Raw genomic sequence first — 24,805 nt, 5'->3', positions numbered from 1 at the left:
ACAAATAAAAGGTGCAGAGCCATCATAGGAAGGGCTCCTGAGACTGGGAAGCAGGAGGATGAAAAATGCGATGGTTGACAATTTCAAAGATAAGTGTTTTGAAGTGGTGGTAAGGTTGACCGTGGACAGGAGGTATGTGAGTAAAAAAAAGGATTTAAGGAAGAGTGATAGTTAGGGACGGGGAGCATTGTTCCTGGGTGGACAAGGATCGAGAAGTTTAGGGGGTAAAATAAATTACAGGAGAGGGTCAAGGAAAAGGAGCTGAAGATTGAAATCACTGTGCACGTGGAGTCACCAAGCAGAGATTAACAAACTAAAGTGGGTGATACGCAATGAGAATATTAAAACGAGGGCAGACAAAACAAGGTACACAAAAAGGAGGTGATTGTATCAGGATAGTCAGAGCGCAACCACATTTAGTATGGCAGAGAAAAAAATCCATATTTTCAGCTTTTAAATATAGGCAGTACTTTGCTTAATTGCAGCATCGGTTTCATTATTAGCAGATCCACATGTTTTTAAACTGTATTTCAGTTTTTCTTTGGGGATCCTTTATCCATTTTTCTTATCCTTTATATTTACCTCATTGTGCTGAAAAGGGTATGAAGATCACAGCAACCATATCTGAAGTCAGAGGATTTAGAAGGTGGAGCAGTGTTGGGTATCGCTAGAAACAGACAAATACCAATATAAAACATGATTAACAAAATTGCCCTCAGGTAGTCTTCATTTGATTAACTTATGTAAAATTGGTGGCAAATTTGCTTCCCATTTTTAAACAGTATGTTCACTTGACAGAGTTAAATTTCTCAAATTGCAAACAGTGATGTTCTATGCAGTTATCATCCTGAAAAACAGATTAGTCACTCCACTGTGAGTAGGATTACGAAGCAATCCCTTACAACAGATATAATGCTGAAGCTCAGCCACCATTTTATATCTCAGACATAAAAGACTATAGTTGCAACTGATGCCTGGGCCCTATTTTTCTTTGGACAAAGAGATAATCCCTCATTACCTGTATTGTGCATCATAGTTTAAGAAATAAAAATGGAAAATGCTAGGGATATTCAGTAACATCTGTGGAGAGAGAATGAGTTAATATTGAAGAGTCTGATGAAAAGTCATTGACCGGAAGCCTTCTCCTTCCATAGATACTGCCTAATCCACTGAACCTTTCCAGATTTTTTCTTATTTATATCAGATTTCTAGCACCGGCAGTTTTTTTTTATTTTGAAATAAAATGTTAAAAGATCTTAAGTTCCAACATTATTGCACACTTCAAGCTGGCAGCAAATATTGCCACACTATTAAATATAATGATTGTTCTTTAAATTCTAAAGAATTTTACTTTGTAGTATCATAATATCACTATGAAATAGAAGAGGAATTTTGTAATGGACAAACTTGCTTTGTGCCTACAGTTAGGGTGACAGGCGAAGTTAAATGGACAACTCTATTCTATTCTTTTCCAAGGACTAGACCCAATGTTTCATTCAAATTGTTTATCCCAAACTCAAGGTCTAGATACAACTGCAAAAATCTTGCAAACCAACGATCAGACATACCCAACCTGGGAAGAATTATTAAGTGTTGTAAGTTTATTTTAAGCCTCTGAGAGATCTCATTCCATGCAATGCAATTGCCAATAAATCACATCAGATCTCATTTGTCTGTTGTCTAATAATATTGTATGTATTAATATAACAATCAACAAAAATTGTTTCACACTGGATACTTAGTTTCAATTGAATTATATTCTTCTAGCTGAGGGGATAATTACACAAGGATTGCAATGGAGGCAAAACTATGCCTTTATAATTAATACATTTGTGTTTTTTTTATTTCTTACTGCCGTAATCTACTCTTCAGATCAAATTTCCTCTTGGGGGGTTTCCAACTTGAATGGTTCACTTTCTCAGGCTCTCCCTTAAACCCAGTACTGTTAACATTTGCCTTTTTTGTCATTGTGTGTATCAGTCACCTTAAAGAATGCTGCAAAATCAGAATATTTTTAAATATCCCAGGCAAGTCTACCATAGAAAATCTGGAGCTGACACGTTTAATTTCTGCCTCCTGACGTTATCTAAATTTAGTGAAGGTTGGAAGTATCTTTTTGATCAGGATAAATATCCTCCATAAAGTTCTCTATGCTAACTCGATGGACAATGGCAATTTATAAATGTTGATGGACAAGATTATTTAAAGTTGTTTTTAATCTCACAGAATGCAACCCACAGCACGTCATACCCTAGACTAAGAGCAAGAAATGGTAAAATGCAAACTTCCTCAGCAAATTTCCAGCCAATATATTTTATTATTACACCTGTTTGGAAAGAACAGGTCCTATTGGAGTTATCTCAAATTCCAAGTCAGAGTGCTAAAATCAGTCACAAATGTAAATTAGAAACATTAATTTAAATAGTATTTGTTTGGGGGTCACTTGTAATCCAAATGATTTGAACATAGCCATGTAATTTTTTATTTAAGTTTACTTTGCATTGGACAAGAGAATAGCTTTACCTGGTGTAATGATACATTGCACATCTTTGAAAATTTCTTTCAGAAAATGCATAGCCCGTGATCGCTGACGACAAGCCTTTGAGGAGGAAAGAAAAAAGATAAAGGAAATGGTAGTCTGAAGAGTCCACTGCTTACCAAAGTGAAAAATTAGGTTCAATACATAGAGAAGGACAAATGGAATAGGTGTGGAAAGATTAACAGAAGACACTCACCCAACCCCCCCCATCATATTGTCCTTTCACCAAATCTCAGATCCACACTGAAAAGCAATACATACTGCAATTTTTAAATTTTCTCATTCTATAGCTGCACAGAGAGTGGTCTCCTCTATGTCATAATAATGTAGGTAAACAACATATACCATAAAGGACTCAGAGGAGATCAGGTAGTTTTTGAGGCTGGTTTGTGGTTTTCATCCAACCAAGAAGGGGAAGGGATATTGGGACTTTAAGAGTCAGATCGTTGACTAGGAACTTATCTGAAGCAGGTTCTCACTTGTGGACTCCATGGTCTGTGATTTGATTAGTAGGTTCCTTTCTTGGCTATAACAATACAGTCCCTGAATACATTGCTAAGACCTACTTCCTCATTGAAGTCTACACCACAAGCAGTATGTAAAAAAAAAATCACTAGTAGTAGCATCAAAAATTCACCGCAACCATCAAAGCCTTCTGTTGTAGTAATAGCCTAGTAATTTAAATAAAAATCTATTTTGTTAACTCTCCTTTAACCAAATCATGCCAAAATATTGTTTCCCAGCATCTTTTCCCTCCCCTCAAGTAGTGGTGTTACATTTTGAAGCCGCTGAGACCATTTTTTTTAATCTAAGAAATTTTGTCAGTTTAGCGCTAGTACATCCATGATTGCTACAGCCATCTCTTTATAACTCTGGGAACGTACAGTATCAGGCAAAAAGCATGCATCAACTTTTTGTATCAGCTACATTCACAATTACTAAGGCAAGGGAACTGCTTGGCTCTGAGCAGCTCCTGAAACACTGGAGAGTAGGGGAGGGAAACATATCGAATCAGATTTAAGGACAAAATGTTCTCAGTGCATGCAAGATCCATGCTTTGTTCCATACCTGTATGTAGTCAGAACTTGTGAATTTCGATGCAAGAGCTAAACTTACACGAGTATCTAGATTCTGTAAGAAAAACATACATAGCATAACTCAAGATAAAATATGCTCTGAAATAAGTGAAATAAATAAAATTGGTATTGCGGCTATGATGGCCACATGCATGTACAAAAATAGTAGAGTTGTAATGCCTTCCAAGTATTAACTAGAGAGCCAAACAATATACCACATTGCTGTTTCAAAATATCGTGATGAGTTCTAATTTTGTACTAGCAGCTTCTGATATGTCAGTCAAAGCTTTTGGGAAAGATATTCAAACAGCACTTCTCTCTAGAGAATAAAATTTTATAAGGAAGTTTGTATTTTTGCTAGTCAAAAAATTCTCCCTTAAACACTACAATATTCCTACAAAAATAGATACATTGAAAACACAGCCGTATGTTTGCATCCTCACACTATCAGCCCTTGCTTGTGATTCTGGCTCTGTTTTAGGACCGGAAAACAAGTCAACTAATTGCACTATACAAGACAACTGGTGTGAATCTCGCTGGCTGAACAGTTGGGAACTGCTGGCTTTCAGCTCTTGAAGGTTGGTAAGTCTTCAATTTCTGTGCTTGCTGTGCTGGATTCAGAATTTGGAGAATTACTGAGTGACAGAGATGCAGTCACATCAGTCCTCAAGCTCTGTGGCTGGAAGTGGCCGAGGTTGAGAGGACCTGCAGATTTGAAAAGGGATTCCAGCTCTGTAGATTAGAATGCAAGGGGGAAGACTAGGAATATTCTTTAAAAACATTAAAAAAGTAAAATACTTTAATTTTTCTAAATACCTTGGGTGTTTTCAAATAACCATCTGTTTTTTTTTAAATTCTTTAGAAATTTTCAGTTCATCCTTGCCAGTTTTTAAGTGTCTTTGAAATGATTAAACAAAATGTTAAAACTTTGAGAGAAGCCAAAGTGCCCACAGCTTTGCCTGTCAAAGCCCACTGGTGTGTTCCAGGGAGAGGGCCTACCTAACACCTCGCCTCTGATGATGCCTCATTCCCCAACTCCATGGTGAGAGCCAGTGAGATCAGCCTACCTCATCAACTGGGCTGGAACTGTGGACTGCAACCAGCACAATTCTACCACTAGGTATACTATTACAGTAATTAGACCACAGATCCTGGTAACACTTAAGCCTACATGTTCATTTTTCAAAGAAATCAATGATATTAAATTATAACATTATATACTATGATTTATTTGACAAGACTTTCAAATAAATATTTGACAGAAAGGATCCATTCTAGTCTGCTCTCCCTAGGTATCAAACCCACTGATGCTACAAAATCAATTGGGCTGTGGAACGTCTGACTAAATGAAACAATGAGTTGGACAATGTGAGCTGAATAATTCCAGATGAAATCTAACACAGACAAATGTAGAGTGTTGCACATAGGAAAGGGGAATGAACAATTTGTATACACCATGAAAGATGGGATAATAGCCAAGCATTGCACGGCAGCTATCATAGGCAAGACAATCATACCACTTAACCAAGAGCAGAATAAACTTATTTCCACTCTCTGAAGCAGGTCATTTTCTGACAAATAGTGATGAAAATCAGCTCCATGCACCAAAGATTCTAGTTTTAGAAAAGTGGAAAACATCAACTTTTACTACTTAGTTGAAATAATTAAATATCAGCAGTTCAAATAGGTAGAGTCAGGAATGATAATACTTTTGCCATTTTGCACCACTAACTAAATGGGAAGTTTTCTTTCACTATGACACCAAGAAATTAAGATGTTCTTCTCAGAGACAGAAACAAAGAACCTTGGCAAAATTCAAGGAAGATTTCAAAACACAAATGGTACTCAGTTGATACAAGTCATCAGAAGTAAATAACTTGCACATTTATAATTTGCTTTCTGCAGGATTACAGCCAGCTACAAGGACTTCCATTCAACACCTGTCTACAGACCACAGAGGGAGTAAAAGGCATCCATGGAATGCAAAAGAAAAATTTACTTTGAAACACAGTTAATCAGTACCAGGAATCAGGTAATGAAGAGCATTCTTTCCACTAAACAAAAGCACTCAGGTTGGTGTTTTTTTAACCAAAGCCATTCCTTACCATTTTGTCGTATTGATTATTAAAATCCATGTTCAAGAACTGTCCCACCTCACTCATAATACAGATAAAGTGAGCAGTCTGTGCTTCCTCCAACTCTGGGATGTGCAAATCTACCACTGTTGCACCCAAAGTTGTTAGGTGCTGTACCGCTGCATTAAAGTGAGACAAAATTAACAATGACTTAGAAAGTACATAATTAATTTATGTGCATTTTCTGGTTTGTAGGCATCATTCAGATTTTCATTTCTGATCGTGGGAGACTGCATATTGTGGGGCCTCCTACTCTGACCAAAGTTATGAGGACATATTGGTGTGATGCCAGGCAACAACAGCATCTCCATCTCCCTCCCCTTGTGCAGATGCAGTATTTCAGCAAGGTGCCCTTCAGCAATTGGATGATATCTCAAACATCACAATTTCAGATCCGACAGCTAATTTTTTTTAATTTCTAAATTGAAGCAATAACTATTTACTCAACTGGGCAATCTTCACCACTCTCTTCAGTAAATTTCTTCAATTTTATTTTACTTTGTCAAGTTTCTTAATATTGTATGCATTCATGGAGAGGGAAAGAGACATTTTTCACCCATCCTTCTGGCGGTACAAGTCAGCACGGAGGTGGGGGGCAGTGGGGAGTGGAGGCGGTGGACAGAGAATAGATTCACAAACTCTGTATTTTTCCCTTTCTCTTGCTAGGTTGTCATAGGTCAAATATGAAGAATCACCCATAGAGAACCTCACTGGTGTAAGATGATGTCATCATTACCAGCATGCTGATGTGGAATTGATATTTAAAATTCCACAACCACATGGGTCTCCCCTAGTGCTCCAGTTTCCTCCTATATCCCAAAGCCCAAAGACACAGGGGCTGGTCGATTAATTAGCCATTGTAAGTTGTTTCTGGTGTGTGGGTGAATGGTAGAATCTAGGGGAGTTGATGGGAATGTGGTGGGGGTGGGGGGGGGGGAAGCTGGTGAATAGATTACAGAGAAACTTAGTAGGGGAATGGGACTACTCTGAGCCAGCATTGACAAAGGGTTAAAATGGGCTCCTATGTCATAAGGAAATATGAAAATACAAGTATAATGAAAGTACAAGCTAAATAAATGGGCTGAAAAATGGCAGATGGAATTTAATGCAGACAAGTGTGGAGGTGTTGCACTTTGGGAGGACAAACCAGGGTAAGACTTACACGGTGAATGGCACGTGTGCAGTAGAACAAGGGATCTGGGAGTACAGATCCATAGTTCCTTGAAAGTGTCGTCACAGGTAGATGGGGTCATAAAGAGAGCTTTTGCACTTTGGCCTTCATAAATCAGGGCATTGAGTACAGGGGTTGGGATGTTATGTTGAAGTTGTACAAGACGTTGGTGAGGCTGAATTTAGAGTATTGTGTGCAGTTCTGGTCACTTACCTACAGGAAAGATATCAATAAACTTGGAGTGCAGAGAAAATTTACAAGGATGTTGCCAGGACTCGAGGACCTGAGTTATAGGGAAAGATTGAATAGCTTAGGACTTTATTCCCTGGAACGCAGGAGAATTAGGGGAGATCTTAGAGGTATACAAAATTATGAGGGGTATAGATAGGGTGAATATATGCAGGCTTTTTCCCCCAAGTAGAACTGGAGGACACAGGTTTAGGGTGAAAAGCGAAATATTTAAATATTTAACTTCTTCACTCAAAGGGTGGTGTGAGTGTGGAAAGAGCTGCCAGCAGAAGTGGAATTTGGAGGGATGTGGTCTGCGTGCAGGTAGATGGGACTAGGCAGAAGATCAGGTGGCATGGACTAGATGGGCTGAAGGGCCTGCTTTTGTGCTGTAGTGCTCTATGACTCTAAACTCAGTACAGCTTACATTTACGCAGAACTGGCCTCTGAAGTAGCTTTTATTAGTGGATAAATTCTTCACTCATGTGTTCATCCCATACTGTCTTGCCGACCAGAAGTTCAATCAGGAAATTACACAGGTGCAAGTGATTTTGTGCCCAGTAAACCCAACAGATGGTGAACATGTGGACTGGGCCAGTGATACGTGCTCTTGGAGGTGAGGGTAGGCGCACAGCACACAAATAGGAAGCTGAAGCAACAAACAATCTGCTGGAGGAACTCAGTGGGTTGAGCAGCATCTTAGGGGGATGGGGGAGAAATTGTTGTTTTGGGTCAACAGTTCTTCTCTCCCCTACAGATGCTACTTGACCAACTGAATTCTTCCAGCAGATTGTTTGTTGCTCCAGATTCCAGCACATAGGGTCTTGTGTCTCCACAGATAGGAAGCTCATCTCCTGGTCTACCTTTTCTTCTGCTAAACTTTGGAATCTCAGATATACCCTTGTTCATACACTTTGATCACACATTAACTTGAAAACGAGATGAAATACATCTCAATGTCCAAATGCACCCACTGAAATTTTCTAGGTTACATTACAAGGAGTGAATCGTTCCCATAGTAGGCCAATGTCAAAGAGGACCGGTATGATAGCTGGCCCTTCTTCAGATAGAGGAGTTAGGACGTGATGCCAGTTTTTCTTCTTCCCTCTCTCCCAGCCACATAAAAGGCAGAGATACCAGCTTGCACTATTATAAAATAATATTCTCCCAATTTATGAGAGTCCAGTGTGTAGGTAGAGACTCTCCTGCTGACTTTCCCTCCCATCATTGATAGCAATGAATTTAGAAGTTTTAAGATATTCATACCTTTCTGGCAAACATCCAAAACTTTAGCATCACAGTCCTGTTAAAATTCAAGAAAAAGGGGAATTTCAGAACATAGTGGAATTTTAAAATAGAATATAATAAAATCATTGCAAAATGGGAATCAAAACGCAGATGCTACAAAGAAAGTTCTGATCCAGAGAGGTAGCAGTTGTAGCATGCTCCTGGCTGAGGTGGTTGAATGGCAAACTCAGACTGAGCCAGAATCACTGAGTTCATACCTTCCCTTTGAGACTGATTTCTGAGACATGGGAGACATGTCCTGGGCACACCTTAGTTGTATCATATAGGAGGCACCTTGAGCATATTCCATAACTTTACCCAGCCTAACATCCTGTAGGCCCAGCAGAACCCTAAACAATGAAATTAGATACCATTCTGCACTTCTAAAACAATATCCAAAGTACTGGAAGCTCACTAATCCCAGAGTAATTTCAATTAATTTCCTCTATTGCCCATTGAAATTGCAAACATTGTCAGGACATTTTTCTTCAGGTACTTCCAGGGAACTGTTCCAAACTCCCTTACTTTAATTGGGTTAAGTGGCTGTGTTGCATTTAAGGTTTCCTTCTGCAGAAGGCAGCTTACCCTCAGCTTCACTCCAAATACCTGGGTGCCATGCCAGACACATAACTCACACACCAGACTCATCTAATTAAAAACAGCCAAAAAATAAAAGCAAGAATGAATGTGGTCTGGAAACCTGCCAGGACATCATGGGGAAGCAATACTAGAGCACTCAATACTGCAGTGGCTCTTGTATACAACACTGCACAACACTGCTTGCAACAGCCACACTAAGATCATACATATGCAGCTAAATGCTGTGATTTGGACCTTGAAGGAACTTTAGCTCCTCTCCGACTGAGCAGCTATTAATGCTGGCCCACCTGCCTCTTGACAGGATTCCAATGTCATCCTCGAGATGGAAGAGTCATGAGCAACAACCTCCCCATTCATGGAGAGCCTCCACAAAAATGTCTGTGTGTGATATGAAAAACCACCACCTCAGAACTGGGATAACATCACTAATACGATCCTGCTCAGCAGATCAGGGAGTTGGATTAAGGAAAGGAAGTTGTGGAGAGTTGCGTGATACTGTTGTCAGATGCGTAATGGGGTAGGTGGAAGTCCTTCCCTACCACACTGCCACTATACCCATTTTTATACCTGAGAAAATATTCCCATACAACTTCATTCCGCCACAGTAGGAGAAGATGCACTTTACCGTGAAGAACTTCCAATCTATTCCAAATCTTAGATTCTCCAAATCAGGAAGTGCAATTTCATCAAAATTCAATGATGGCTGATGCAGACCTGAAAGAACAACATGACAGCAGTCCAAACTGGATCTGGTCTAAAACCAATACCCACCAAGTAACATGGTTCTTACATCCAGAACAAGGGGATGAAACAGGTGACCAGATAATCATAGAAAAATCATAGGAGACAATTTAACTCATTTTTCCTGTGGTGGCTCTTTGAAAGAGCAATTCCAATTTCTTCAACCCCACTTTTCATCTTTAATTCTGTAAACTGCTCAAACTCAGTCACCTTATCCAACTCTTTTTGACCTTCCATTACATTTAGAGACTGCATTTCAGATTTCAATCAGGGAAAAAACAGTCTCATCTCCCACCTTGATCTTTTGTTCTTTAAATCTATAGTTACTCATGTTTCAGAAATAAGTTTTCACTCTTTAATCCTTTCACCACTATGAAAACCTCTATTAACTTTCTCTATTGCAAAAGGAATCCAAATTTTAAACTTTCTAACCACTCCCGAGAGAAGTTCCTTTTCCCTTCTGCCATCTCCCCAGTAACATTTCTGAAGTCGTTATGTCTCCCCCAAAGAGTACTGTCAAAATTTTCCTCCAGTTGATGCCCAACCAGTAATTAAAAACACAATCTCTTTGCTTTTAAGTCTATTCCTTTATAAACATAACAAACCTCTTGATTTAGTTTTTTTTGGAACCTCTTTTATAACTTGCCCTGCAATTTTTCAGAATCTGTGACTGCAGGTCTTCCCCTGGTTACAAATGCCTGGTTTATGGACACCCTGTACATATGCATGAGCAGTTGGGAGTGCGGTGGGAAGGATGGGGATGGATGCGCTAGCTGCTGTGGGGCTACAGGCATCTTCTGCCACGTGGGAACAGGGCATTTCCACACTTCTACTCCCCCCACCCCCAGTTGGGTCGAGTCAAGTTGGGAACGTTGAACAGACTCACTCACTGATTCAGTGAGACCAGTTGGCAGCCGATCTTCCGGTGCCTGCTCGCCCTCCCATCACAGCCATTTCTGTGATCCTCTCCTGCACACTGTTTTTATTTATTCTGACTTACGAACAGTTAAGGTTACAAACAGTTCTCGGGAACGGAACCCTGTCGTAACCTGGGGACCAGCAGTGAATGTCAAGGTCTCCCTGTTTGTATGTTTTACAAACTTATATTTATAGTAAATTGCTCTTCCAATATTAGTTCTCCTAAAATGCATTATTTCACTGGACAAAACCATGTTTTTGCTGAAGTGCTGATTAGGTGCAGATAGAATTAGGCAACTTTATAATGCTTGCAGTCGTGTTTTAGTTTAGGGAAACTTGACAATTTTAGTCAGTTTTAAATCTGGGAAGTCACCTGCAAGACTTTTCCCACAGATTCCTCCCCCCCACCCCCCCATACACCTGTGTGTTTTTTTTGTCCGGCTAAATTATTAAACTTCCACATCTGGTAAATTACTAAAACATCATTTCTATAGCTTTTAAAACCAAATTCAAAGGCTGGATAAAATGCATTAAAAATTACAGACAAATAATTTGTTAAAAGTAAAAGGGAAAGTACACTGAAATGCATAGACCCCACCTAGAGACTGGGAAGAGGAGGCAGACAAACATACACAAAAAAAACCCACAATATTTTGCATAGATTAGCAACTTATGAAGATACAAAATACAATAAAAACAGACCAACTGATCCACAGAATCTGATCTAAACTGTCATGGTGAAACTTCCATGTACTCATCTGACTTTTCAATGATGTCTCCTGGAAAAAGCAACGATTGAGATAAACCAACAGGTCAATTCAAGGTTAGATGCTGGTAAATCCATCTTTAGTTATTGAAGGTCACTCGTCATTAGTACATTGCTTATTAATATAAATGACCTTCTACTTGCATATATATTAGCTCTACAAAATTACCTTTTGAATGATTGCAACAAATCCAGACTCACCCATTGTTTTACTAAAAGAAGGAAACATCTAACCAAACTAAGTAGTATAATCCCTCATTTTCAAAACTTCCTATCTTCTCAATCTTTATATCCCCTCAAGATAAAAGCCTTATGTCTCCAAAGTCTATCCCATTTATGTTCAACTACATGTCAATCTAATAGCAAAGGAAAATATTGCTAATACTGAAAATCTGAAATAAAATTAGAAAATGCTCAGGTCAGACAGCCTCCGTAGAAGGAGAAACAGGGTTAATGTTCCAGGCCAATGGATATTTAGCAGGAATGCCATTTCTTTCACCACAGATGTTGCCCAACTTGTTCAGTGTTCCAGGATTTTCTGTTTTTAAAATCACTCTGCTGGGCTACATGTGCTTTCCAGGATTTAATCAGGAATTGAAATTGGAGCAGCAGAGCCAGAGCAGGTTTAGACATTGCTCAAATGATTTCTGACATAATGATAAGGAATTTGATTATAATGTGCTTCAGTGCTGTGTAATTAAAAAATAACAATACTTCCTAGAGTAAATTATGTCCCATTTCTGGGACTAATCACAATAATTGCAAAAATTTGTCCAGGCACTTCCTGTCTCAAATCACCCTTGTCGCCTCAATGCAATTTTCACATCAGGGCCACTTAGAATCATGTCTTTTCCTGTGCAATGCTCCTTCTGGGGCACTGCAGGGGAACTTGGACCACACTGTCCAGGAGAGTTCATTGCGGGGCATTCGTGGGACAACATGGTCTTCATCCCATAGCACCGAACAAGCTAGTCTACAGGTTAGCATAATGAAATCTTCAGGCCCTTCCAGCCCTCACTGCACAGATCACTGACCACCTCCACTCCACAATTATACAGTCTCTTCTCCATCCTTATGAAAAGCCAGACCCTCATACCACCCTCCCCATTCCAAGAATTGAACCGATTCCCACTCCCATCTCCACTATAGAAGACCACAAACATCCACAAATAAATTGCTGTTCCAAACCCCTGCTCCTCCTCCCCACCCCCCCCCCCCCCCCAGCCAGATGTACATCTGGATCTCTTTTCTGAGGTAGGTCTCACATATAGAGAAATAGGAATAAACAGGTATGATCTGATATCCATTACAAAATCTTGGTTGCTAGGTGACCAAGGCTGGAAAGTGACAAATCAGGGGCATTTGACACTTTGGAGAATAGACAGAAATGAAAAGGTTAATAAAGAATGAGCTCACTGCAGTGGTGAGGAATGATATTGGCTCAAAAACTCAAAATGTAGAATCAGTTTGGGTGGAGATAAATAGCAAGGGGAAGAAGTCACCGGTGGAATTAGTACATAGGCTCCCTATCAATAGCTTTCCTCAAGGATAGGTATATAAATTAAGATACAAGGGAGGCTTGCAAGAAAAGTACTGCAATAATCATGAGCGACTTTAATCACCATATAGATTAAACAAATCAAATTAGCAAGGGTAGCATTGAGGATGAGTTTAGAGAGCAAATTCAGGATTGTTTAGTAGAGCGATATATTGAGGAACAAACCAGACTATGTTGGAGCTGGCATTGAGACAGGATTAATTAACGATCCCATAGAAAAGGATCCCCCAGGAGAACACTATCACTGCATTGAAGAATTTCAAATTCAGTTTGAGTGAGATAAATATGGGTCTGAAACCAGTGTCTTAAACTTATATAAAAGCAATTACACTGAAGTGATGATAGCATTGGCTCAGTGGACTGGGAATATGGATTAAAGGTGGCTTTAATCTGTAATTTAGCAGCAGCAAATATTTATGGAGATACTTCATACATCTCAGCAAAGGTATATTCCAATGTAAAACAAAAGGCTCTACTAGAGGGATGCACTATGGCTAACCAAGGATGGTATAAAATTGCAAAAGGCACAGAATGCTGCAAAGATTCATGGGAGATTAGGTAATGTTTAGTCATCATTTGATGATTTCTAAAGATAGGAAGACATGAGTAAACTGGAAAATTGCACAAGAAAAATGGTTAGAGCTTCTATGGTTATATGAAGAGTGGTTAAAGAGAATGGGAAATTAACAATGGGAAATAATGAAATTGCAGAGATTCTAAATAATGTATTTTGAATCAATCTTTACAGTAGAAGACATTAAAACATCTCAATAATAATAGATGATCAAGGGATTCTTAGGGAGGAAGGAAATTAAAACAATTAAACAAGAAAATGTATTAGGCAAACTAACAGGGCTGCAGGTTAAAAGTCCCCTGGACCCAACAGCCTGCAGCCTAGTACCTTAAAAGCAAACAGCTACAGACATAGTGGGTGCATTGGTTGCAATCTACCAAGGTTCTCTGGATTCTGGAGGATTAGAAATCTATAGATACGTCGCCACTATTTATGAAAGAAGGGAGCCAGAAAGCAAAAGACTACAGAAACAGAAGGACTGCAGATGCTGGAATCTAGATGAAAAACACGATGATTCTGACCTGCTGAGCTCCTCTAGCAGAAGACTACAGACCAGCTGGCCTAACATCTGCCATTGGTAAAACTGGAATCCATTATTAAGGAATAACAGCCAGATATTGAGAAAACCATAAGACAATCAAGCAGAGTCGATATGGTTTTATGAAAGGGATATCACGTTTGAAAAATTTGCAAGAGTTCTTTGAGAGTATACTCTATTTATTGGTCCAAATGTCCTCTGGAAATCCAAATATACTCCAAAAGACATTTGATAAGGTGCCACATAAAAGGTGACTGCATCAGACAAAGCCACAGAGAGTAGCAGTTTATCATATTGTCCTGCTTATGGAAATGGCTAACTAACAGAAAACAGATAAGAATAAATGTGTGATTTTCAGATTGCCGTAGTGGGGTGTGAGACTACAAATGCTGTGGTACAATGGAATCCGGGGGTCCTAGTACATGAAAACAAATGTTAGCATGCAGGTACACCAAGAAATCAGGAAGGCTAATGGAATGTTGGCATTTATTCCATGAGTAATGGAATGAAAAAAAGGGACATTTTCAAGCACCTTTGCAGGGCCCAGTGTGATCACAGCTGGAGTACACACAGTTTTGGTTTCAATATCTAAGAAAGGATTTACTTGCATTGGAGACAATTCAGAGAAAGTTCACTAGATTGATTCCTGGGATGAAGGGACTGATACATGAAGACAGCTTAAGCAGGTTGGGCCTATACCCATTAGAAGAATGAGAAGTGAAGATATTGAAACATCATAAAATCTGAGGAGGATTCACAGGATAAATGTTGCGAGAATGTTTCTCCTCGTGCGGTGTCTTGAACCAGGGCACATGGTTTCAGAATAATTGCTCACCCAGAGAAGAAATGCCTTCTAATCTCCAAGAGGCTGGTAAATCTTTGGAATTCCCCATCAGAGATGAAGAGGCAGAGTCATTGAATATACGACGGACATACATTTAAACGACAAGGGGTATGGGGAGAGAGTGGGAAAGTAGTGCTGAGGCCAAGATTGGATCAGCCAATGATACTGAATGGCAGAACAGGCTCATGAGGCTGCTTCGTATGTTCTTATGACCATGCAGCACATTTGAGTAGAAAAGCTGCAATATCTGGTCTCCTACACTGAGACTCTCAGTCTCAGTGGCAAATGATGATGATACGATTGGGGCAACAACCAAAATGGCCACTGTTACAGTGTTCCTTCAATCAAGTTGACATAATTGTTACCTTTTATGTTATAGGCTGGATTTCTGCACAACATGAAGGAAAACAATGCAGTTACACTTTCACATTTAAAATAATTGGTACTTTACTTTTATTAGAACTGTGGCAGTAATGATTTTCTTGGACATAAAATGCTCTTACTCTGATGCTCAAAATTACAAACAATGATTTTCAGAAGTATTATATACACACAAGTATTTCTAGTATATTACAACACTTACTGTATGAGTAATTAGGGTCTGGGCCAGCCAGAATTGCATAGGCCATGGCAGCATCTTTTACAGAGGTACAAATTGGACCTGTAAATACAAATTATTCAGAATTTCAGCTTTGAAGGACATACAGTAACAGTTTTTCCTTTAATACTTTAGAGACAGAGGAGTAAATCAGATTAAAAAAGGAATAGAAGGGGTTATTGGATTCTTTAAGGAAACTGGCCTAGAAATTCATTGGCACTAGTGGAGGCACATTGCAAGTGGACTTGCCACAAAGTTCAATGGTATCAATACAAGGCACTGAACACGAATGAATGGCCCTTATATCCTTTGCTTTCTGCACTGTGTCTTGAGGTTTCTACTGGGGAATTGAGCGTTGGAGAAATCAGGGATTAATATCATTGGGTAGGGTCAGACCACAAAGGAGGAGAGGTGGTTGGTAGGGCAGACAAACTCAGCCCCTGGCTATGACCTGCTCAGAGAGTACGACTATTAAAAATATCATTCTGAGTGTGTCCAATGACAGGTGCATCCTAAAGCAGAGCACTATCAAAAAAGTGTAGCACACAAAAACTACTATGTCATTTATCTCCTTTTGTCTCACATCATTAAAACAAGTAACAATATATAAAAAAAAAGTTTATCAGATTGCTTTTAGGAAAACAAGAAACAAACAAATAATTCATTTAAATCCTAGTATCTACTATTTCTGACTCTCAGGAGGAGTACGTTAAAAGAATATGTTGCAGGCAAGGTACAATTTCAACATGACTTTGCATTGTGTAGAAATATAAATCTGGATTAATTCAAACATTACCAATATTGGGCTTCAAGGTAAATGGAGAGTGAGTGGGAATATAGATGATCAACCATGATCATAGTGAACAGTGGAGCAGGCTTGTTGGGCAGAGTGAGCCTCTCCTGCTCCTATTTTCCACATTTCTATATGAAGAGCAGAATGCTGCCCAGTTTTCTTTGAAAGGACATTTACAATTTATCTACCTCTTAACATATTAAAACACTTGTAAAGTACAGTTCAGTATATTAAAAATAATAACATGTTAATAAATTAGGTTTACTATACATATCATGTACATTTCTTTGGGACTTATAAAACAGAGCAGATAATTGCATATGTATCAAAAGTTTCTCATCTTACCCAAACTAACAGTAGAATAAGAAAGAGGATGAGACCCATAGGAACTGATTCGACCAAAAGTAACTAAAAAGAAAAATAAGAAATCTGTTAAGAGTTTTATTTTGTTATTAATACAATTGTTACAAATATTCTGAATACACACGTCAACTCGATTCTGAGACCAGAACAAAAGTCTGAACATTACAGGTTGTTGGAAAAGTGCAAACTTAACTTCATTAACAGAAAATATTGGAAGTGAACAATTCCCGACAATACAAAATAGTCACATGCATGTTAGCTGAAGTGTTCACAAAGTGAAAAGTGTACTGGATGTTCCGACTGCAGCAGATTACTTCTCAGATAGATCCCCAAAGTCTGACAAGCAATTGTTTCTAAAGTAAAACTTTGTAAAGATCAGATAACAAACTAATGTTTTTTTTTTATAAACTGTTTTTCTGCACCTACAGTATGTTTCATTCTCCAGCTGAAATAGTCCATTCTGCTGAATACTGAGTTACAATAAAGATATGATGGTGACACAGTGTTTGAATTAATAGGCTAGTAATCCAGAGACTGAAAACCATAAATCCAGAAACACAAATTTAAATTTTACTATGACAGCTGTAGAACTTTTTAGAAAACTATTCTCAATGATAATACCATCAGAAAAGATGACCAAGGAACTATCCAAATACCATTTAAAATCCAACACGTTCAGTAATTTAGGGCAAGAAGCAACCATCCTCACCTTGTCTGGCCTAATGTGACTTTAGCCCACAGCAATATCAATTTTTTTTTAAACTAGCAAGCCATCCAGTCGGACTGCAGCAGTTTATCATCACCTTTGCAAGGACAATTAGGGTTGGGTAGTAAATCGTAGCATTACCAGTGATACCCACATCCCAAAAAATGAAGGAAAAAAATCTTATTTTGTAATCTGATTAAAGTTATTAACCCAAAACATTAACTATCTCTCTTTTCACAGATGCCACCCAAGCTACGAGTATTTCCAGTATTTTGTTCTTCATTTCAGATTTCCAGCATCTACAGAGTTTTGCTTTTGGACTTTGGTAAACTACATAATGCCATTTAGAAAAAAATGCACTTTACCCCTAATCAGGGTTCCTTTTTATAAAACCTTGTTCTATAAGTTTCTTTTTTATCTAATTGATATACCCTGTTACAGTTTAGTGGTTACTGAAATAAAATTTGTTTCCACTAAATACATTTGTGGCTAATTCATGAAAGGCATCTGATAACCACTTAAAAAGGAATAAATTTCCAGATTCCATTCTTCCAGGAAGCCTCACCCATATTAGAAATACAGGTACACAAGATTATCTGAGTCTTAATATATTGTTCTTATGCCAAATTTACAGAGAAAGCAATGTCAGAAAACCATCCCTTTAATAATCCATTTATTCATATACTGAGTCAAGTAGGAGGTCAGTATTCAGACTGATCAACAATGCTAAACTTTTAGGGTACCTACAGCCTTACTGACATTCAACTACTGGATCCCAAGTTACAATTCTGTATTTGAAAGTCAATTACTCAACTCATCGCTGTAAAAGAACTCTGATTAAAGAACTATTAAAAAAAAGACCTAGAAATAAGCTTAGAAGAGCTCTTCCTTGCAAGTACATCATACATTGATACCAAAACAATAATACCTTTCAGTCCTACCACCCCACAAAACGATGCTGGGATTCGTATGGAACCTCCTCCATCACTCCCAATCGCCAATGGACAAAGGCCTTTAAGAAATCAATCATGTTAATACAGGTTAACTCCACAGTGAAAGATTGCAGCTTCTGGGTCTAGATTTGTGAACTGTTTTCTAATACATTAATACAATTCTAAAGAAAGAGATCCAACAAACCAGGTCACAGGAATGGCAATGATTTAACTATTTATTTAATAAAAGTTACTCCAAGATATAGAAAGTGACAAGATATCACAGATGAAAATATCAAACCCTAACTGGACTCATTTATGTTATCAATTTCTTCTGATAGTACAACAAATTTACATGGCCAGTAACTAAGCCAAACAGACCTGAAATATAGCAAATTTATCCTATCTGAATTAGTTGATCAGCTGTATGATGGAATATTAGAACTTATTTTAGTAATGGACAAATGTAGATTCAAACTGGGTTCCATGTTCTAAACATTGTTAATCATTGCAATGAAAGTGTTTCAGAGACATCAGGTGAAGTTTGGGGAGCCGGGGGGGGGGGGGGGGGGGGGGGTGAAGGGTGGTGAGATGCGGGAATGAGGAACTGCTTTGACTGTTAGGTAATCAGTAATGAACTGAGAAATGAAAGGGGTCTGCAGATCCATGGAATGCATATCCTGTGCCACGTGAGAACTCTAGACAACTTCCTGGACAACCACTGGGTGAAGAAATGTCATTAGCTGGAGGAGCATATGCTCTGGGCCTTGGAGCCTAGGTGACAGCTAATTTCACCTGTGTTCCATCAGCAAAGCCAAGTGTTCCACGGATAGTGCATTCCAGGAGGTGGGTCACGACCTTGCTCAAGAGTTTGCAGCCAGAGAAGAAATGGATAATGTGGAAGGGAGGCCAATGGAGACAATGGTTGAAAAGGAGGATGATGGCAGGCTGGAGCCAGAGGTTAGTGGAAGGTTAAACAGGCAATTCAACTTTTGCTTAAGTAATATCAAAAACATGCAATACACATCACTTGATGCAGATTTAAAATTTTGTGCCAGGTATTCCTACGCTCTTAAGAATTAAACTCACCTGCTGCTACAGCTGCTCCTGAACCACTGGAGCTTCCTCCCGTGAAATGCTGAGGGTTGTAGGGGTTCCTGGGTACACCATGATACCTGGAGTGACAATTTACAAAATACACTTCATATCACTACTTTGTTAACCTGTATATTGTGTCATACATGCATAATATTTTTCATTCTTCTATCTAATAGAAGACTACACTATATCTGTAACTCATCTCTAATGAGCACATGTGTACGGGTGCATGTGCATGGTTGGAGGGAGGCGTAGAACTTATTATGCCAGCAATACAAACCTGCCTATCAAAGCGCAGACATGGCATTAACATAGAAGTATGCTAACAGCTCACTTTGGTTCATCAAAATGACTAATTTTGATCTGCCCCTCTCTCTAGAGCATAATTCTACAATCTTTTGTGGCTGTAGAAACGCCAAAGCAAGTTGTGATTGACAGTATCAGATGGCATAACTCTGTAATGACTTGGATTTGGCTATATTAGGCACAAATTTACAAATCTGGGGTCATGTGAATTATGATGTAGATAACAACAGACTTCAAGGAGATATAGGCAGATTGGTGGCAGGTGAAATATAAAGCTAAGAAATGTGAAATGTTACATTTTGGTGGGAAGAATTAGAAAAGGAAATATAAACTAGAAATCAGAATTCTTAAATGGATACAAAATCAGAGCAATCTCTGGGTAAATGTGTGCATAGTTTGTTCAAAGCAGCAGAGCAGGTTGAAAGTGGGGAAAAAACATAAATGACCCTGTTTATATAAATAGAGCCATAAAGTGTATGGAATTAACCTTACAAAACTTTGGTTTAGCCATAACTAGAGTACTTATGTCCCACTTCTGGGTTCCATAATTTAGGAAAGAAATGAAGGCTTTGGAGAGGGTGTGGAAGAGATTTAGCAAAGTCATTGCAGGGATAAGTAATATGGATGACTGGAGAAGCTGAGGTTATTCTCCTCAAATCAGAGCTCCCTGCAATCTCTTCCGTTGGACATTTAAAATCCTGAAAGGCATTGAAAGAGTCCATAAATGCCTTTGCTAGAAGAGTGAAGGCACAGAGCACAAAGAAGGAAGTTGATTGGCAAATGAAGCAAAAGTGATGCAAGGATTTTTTTTCTTTTCTTTACATAGAGCAAGATGTCCATTCTTACTGTAACCATACAGCAATTTTGTAATCCAGGCACTATTGTTTGGTATCTTTTGATTGGAGTGGGGAATACTTAAAATATAATAGCTTGGGTCCTTACAGGAAGGAGCAAACTGCCGTTAGTATTTCTGGATCTAGAAATGTTTCACCTTCAAGAATTCTGACCCTCATACAATTTATAAAGCATTAATGCAACACCTGAAGGTGCCTCCTATTTTGACGCTGCAACTGCAGAGGTGGCTAGAAGATAAGGGAATGTGCCTTTGTCAGTTGCAACCTTCCAGCAGTGAAGAGGAAAATGATCTGCACAGAGTTTTCAATGCACAAGCACATGCGGTATATGATCCAGGTCTGGGACACTGGAGTTCAAAACTGCTCCAAATAACTGCAACATGTTTTTACAAAGAAATGAGCCAATTAAGGCCTGCCAGGAAGTTTTTTTTTTAATCCAATAAACACAACATTTGGAAATAAATAAATGAACGCACTAAATTGCTGATAATACAATGAATTTGGATTCTGTCCAGTGAGTTCATGGATTGATGAGAAAGGGTGGGAATGGGTGGGGGTACCGATATAGTGTACAAGGGAAGATCCAAACCCCACTATAATTCTTAAGTTCTATGCATTTTATATACAAGACACTCAATAATAAAAAGATAGCAGCAGCATAATTTCAATTGTTTAGAACAATGCCACAACTGGCAAAAATGAAGAAATTCACCAGCCATTAAAAATTAGTGCACAGTACATAACAAGCTTATACTTGCTTTGTCAAAATAAAAAACATAAAATTACGTATCTGGAATCCTCCCACTAAAACTCGCTGTATTTCTATGTCTCTGTCCTCTAAGATGATCTTCAAAGCCTACCGCTTTGTCTAATTTTTGGCCATTTGCCCTTGTATCTCCTTGTACAGCCTGGTGTCAAATTTAATTAGACAAAGCTTCACAGTACCACTGCTCACTGTTCATTGGGAAGTTCTGCAATCCCACATTCATTAGAATATTTGCTGTGAGAAACAGAATTGAAATTAAAAATTGAAAATCAGAAATCTACAGATTTTGAATGCTGAACATTCAAAATAAAAAGGGCTGATATACCCAGGTCAGGCAGCATTTATGACATTGTAACTAATCTGCTTTTCGCTTATGGAATTAAACTGCAAAAGCCAAAATTCAAGTTAATGATAATCTCAGTTTCACCTGTTGACATTGCAGCCAGTTACTCCCAATCCAAGCTCGTGCATATTGGATACACCAATGATAATTGCCCCAGCCTCTCGTAACTTTCTGGCAACTGTGGCATCCTCAGTTTCTCGCTCCTCACCAAGATAAAGAGTTCCCACCCGATGATAGTATGGAACCTATACAAATATAATTAGTGTTAGCAGAGGAATGCTTAAAAGCAGAAACTTATTGAACACTGACAGATATAACAAGGCAATTGTACTGTGAGTTTGAGTATGATGAGCAACAGCTAAGGATAAGCACCCAAAATGTTAATTGAAGAGCAAAATTATGATCATGAATTGTCAACTGGTTCTGGTTTTTCAAAGATAAATGTTTAAAGTTGATCATAGATTCAATTCAAGTGATCAAAGTCTTGAAGCACTACACTTCTGATATTTATAATTCACGCAAACTCAAGGTTGTCTCCTGACTGAAGTGATTTGTAAGCAAAAATATTCATAGCATAACCTGATTTTGTTTTATTATTACAATCATTAAATTTCTCAGCCCGACAGGTACAAGCAAAATTTTGCCTATTTGACAATTTAAAAGACGTAGTCAGTCAGGCAATGAGGCTGGAGGGTTAATTTACAGCTTGCCAAATTTGTAACTTGAATAACTTTGGATTGTCACTGAATGGGTAGAGCAAAAACATCAACTTGCATTTATAAGAACCCCAAATTCTAGGATGTCTAGGAAGGAAGCAGGGAGGGAATGCCAAAGTCAGAGCTGTACAGTGGGGAAACCGGCCCTTCGGCCCACCATGTCTATGCTGCCCATCATACCTAGCAATAATAATCCTAGCTGCCTGCATTAATTCTACATCCCTTTGTGCCCTGCTCATTCAAGTACCTGTCCAGATGCTTTTTAAATGTAGATACTGTTCCTGCCTTCACCACCACCTCTGACAGCTCGTTCCAGATACCAACTACTCTGAAAAATTTACCCTTTGGATTCCCTTTAAACTTCCTCTGTCTCTCCTTAACCTATACCCTCGAAACACCCCTACATGGAAAACAGACTCTAGCTATCTACCCTATCTATGCCTCTCATAATTTTATACACCTCTATCATGTCACTTCTCAGCCTCTGCCTCCTTTGCTCCAGGAAAAACAGACCTAGCCTATCCAATCTCTTTTTATAACTCAAGCCCTCCAGTCCAGACAAGATCCTCATGAATCTTTTCTACACCCTCAGTACCTCAATCATACCTTTCTTTTACTGCTGTGATCAGAATGGCACGCACTGCTTCAAGTGTCACCCGACCAATGTTACGTACAACCGTAAAATGACGTCTCAACTCTTGTACTCAGTGCCTCAGCTGATGAAGGCAAGCATGCCTTACGCCTTCCTCACCATCTTGTTTACCTGTGCTGCTACTTTCAGGCAACTATGTACTTACAGGTCTCTGTTTTACAACACTCCCCAGGTTTAACTTCCTAAAATTCATCACTTTGCATTTGTCCGAGTTAAGTTCCATCTACCATTCCCTTGCTCACTTTCCCAGTCGTTTTACATCCTGTGGTAACCTTAGACAAGTTTCTTCACTGTCCACTATACCACTAATTTTGGTGTCATGTGCAAACTTACAAATCACACCCCCTACATTCTCATCCAAATCATTTATACGACAAATAATGGAGGGCCCAGCACCAATTCCTGTGGCACACCACTGGTCGCAAGCCCCCAGCCTGAAAAATAACCCTCCACTTCCTCCCACTAAGCTAATTTTGTATCCAATTGGCTAGCTCATCCTGGATCCCGTGTTCTAATCGTCTAGACTAGCTTACCATGCGGGACCTTGTCAAAGGCCTTGCTAAGGTGCACATTGACAATGTTTACCACCCTTTCCTCAAATCCTTTTGGTCAGCTCTTCAAAAAAAAAACTAAAATTCATGAGACATGATTTCCCCACACACATTGTTTTCCACGAGCCTAGACAACTGAAACAATGGTGGTCAAAGAGAATAGGAGATGCAAGCGAGAATTGATAGAATGTAGAATGAATGGATAAGCTAATGGATCTCAGAGAGAGACTGAGTAGGCTGTGTGCTATAGAGGATCAAGTGGGGCAATTAAGAAGCATTAGTAGAGTGTTGGAAAAATCAAGCCTAGAAAAAAGCATAAGCAATAACAAGGGTTTAGCAGCAGACAGACTTGAAAAGAACAATTTTATTAATAGAGGAAAGAGATCACCATCCCTAAACATACACATTATGTGTTTTCCCAAATATCTTTCTCGATGCACAGATTTTTACATTCTCCTCCATTAAAAAGAGTTAAAATTTTAATTTCAAGAAAGAAGAAACCAAAATATTCAGATGTCAGGTTGGTGAGTACTTTCATTATGAGTAAACAAATCCGCTATCACATCTGGCATTCTGCAGTTCTCATGCCGAAAGCCTTAGCTGATAGGATCACTTTACAAGTAGTAGCCTGGTAAAGTGGTCATATGAGACACGTGACATTTTAGCTTCCCTTCTTTGGTGGTCAATATTTTTTGAAGTTTAGACTTTCAAATGTAAACACCAAGAGCAATTATCTATGATTATTGATTTGAAGTTTTGCAATAACATGCAAAGTCCCTGCTGTTTTCAGTAGCTCTCAAGGTCAACTTCAACATTTCCACTGCCCTTACTCACTCTAACCAACTCCAATGAGTTTGAAATACCCTACTCACAAAGAACCAACCCATACCTGCTGACAAGGACAGGGATGCTAACGTTTGGCAAACAGACCTCTACCTTGTGGAGGCTGAAAACTAGCTCCCCAACACCTCCTCACATCTCTATCTGGACAATATCAGACCATTTCCCCCCAGTCACAGAGGTCATTCCCTCTGGAAATCACCCCTCCACAACCTCCAGTCCCATAGCTACCATAAACATACAGAGCCCAGTTCCAACTCCTCTCCAAGACCCACAAGCAGGACTGTCCTGCTAAACCCATCTCTTCAGCCT

General features: G+C 38.9%; 1 protein-coding gene and 1 long non-coding RNA gene across 2 annotated transcripts in view; one reads left to right on the top strand and one right to left on the bottom strand.

The window, feature by feature from the left end:
• LOC127569212 (uncharacterized) overlaps nt 1-24,805 on the bottom strand; it is a 54,376-nt gene that overhangs the window by 5,521 nt on the left and 24,050 nt on the right. Inside the window, exons 8-18 of the mRNA XM_052013624.1 lie at nt 21,819-21,979; nt 19,457-19,542; nt 18,364-18,447; nt 16,712-16,774; nt 15,559-15,636; nt 9,662-9,750; nt 8,416-8,452; nt 5,721-5,869; nt 3,608-3,670; nt 2,524-2,599; nt 583-667 (exon numbers count right to left, since the gene is read on the bottom strand). Of these exons, the coding sequence (XP_051869584.1) occupies nt 583-667; nt 2,524-2,599; nt 3,608-3,670; nt 5,721-5,869; nt 8,416-8,452; nt 9,662-9,750; nt 15,559-15,636; nt 16,712-16,774; nt 18,364-18,447; nt 19,457-19,542; nt 21,819-21,979 (971 nt within the window). The remainder of the gene's footprint in view (nt 1-582; nt 668-2,523; nt 2,600-3,607; nt 3,671-5,720; nt 5,870-8,415; nt 8,453-9,661; nt 9,751-15,558; nt 15,637-16,711; nt 16,775-18,363; nt 18,448-19,456; nt 19,543-21,818; nt 21,980-24,805) is intronic.
• Nucleotides 4,101-6,297, top strand: LOC127569224 (uncharacterized). Its single transcript, XR_007956165.1, has 3 exons — nt 4,101-4,193; nt 5,521-5,647; nt 5,946-6,297. It is a non-coding gene; the product is annotated as an uncharacterized LOC127569224 (long non-coding RNA).

This window comes from Pristis pectinata, chromosome 4 (genome assembly GCF_009764475.1).
Source record: "Pristis pectinata isolate sPriPec2 chromosome 4, sPriPec2.1.pri, whole genome shotgun sequence".
NCBI lineage: Eukaryota > Metazoa > Chordata > Chondrichthyes > Rhinopristiformes > Pristidae > Pristis > Pristis pectinata.
The sequence above is the reverse complement of the archived record's forward strand: the minus strand, read 5'-3'. Positions and strand labels throughout refer to the sequence as shown.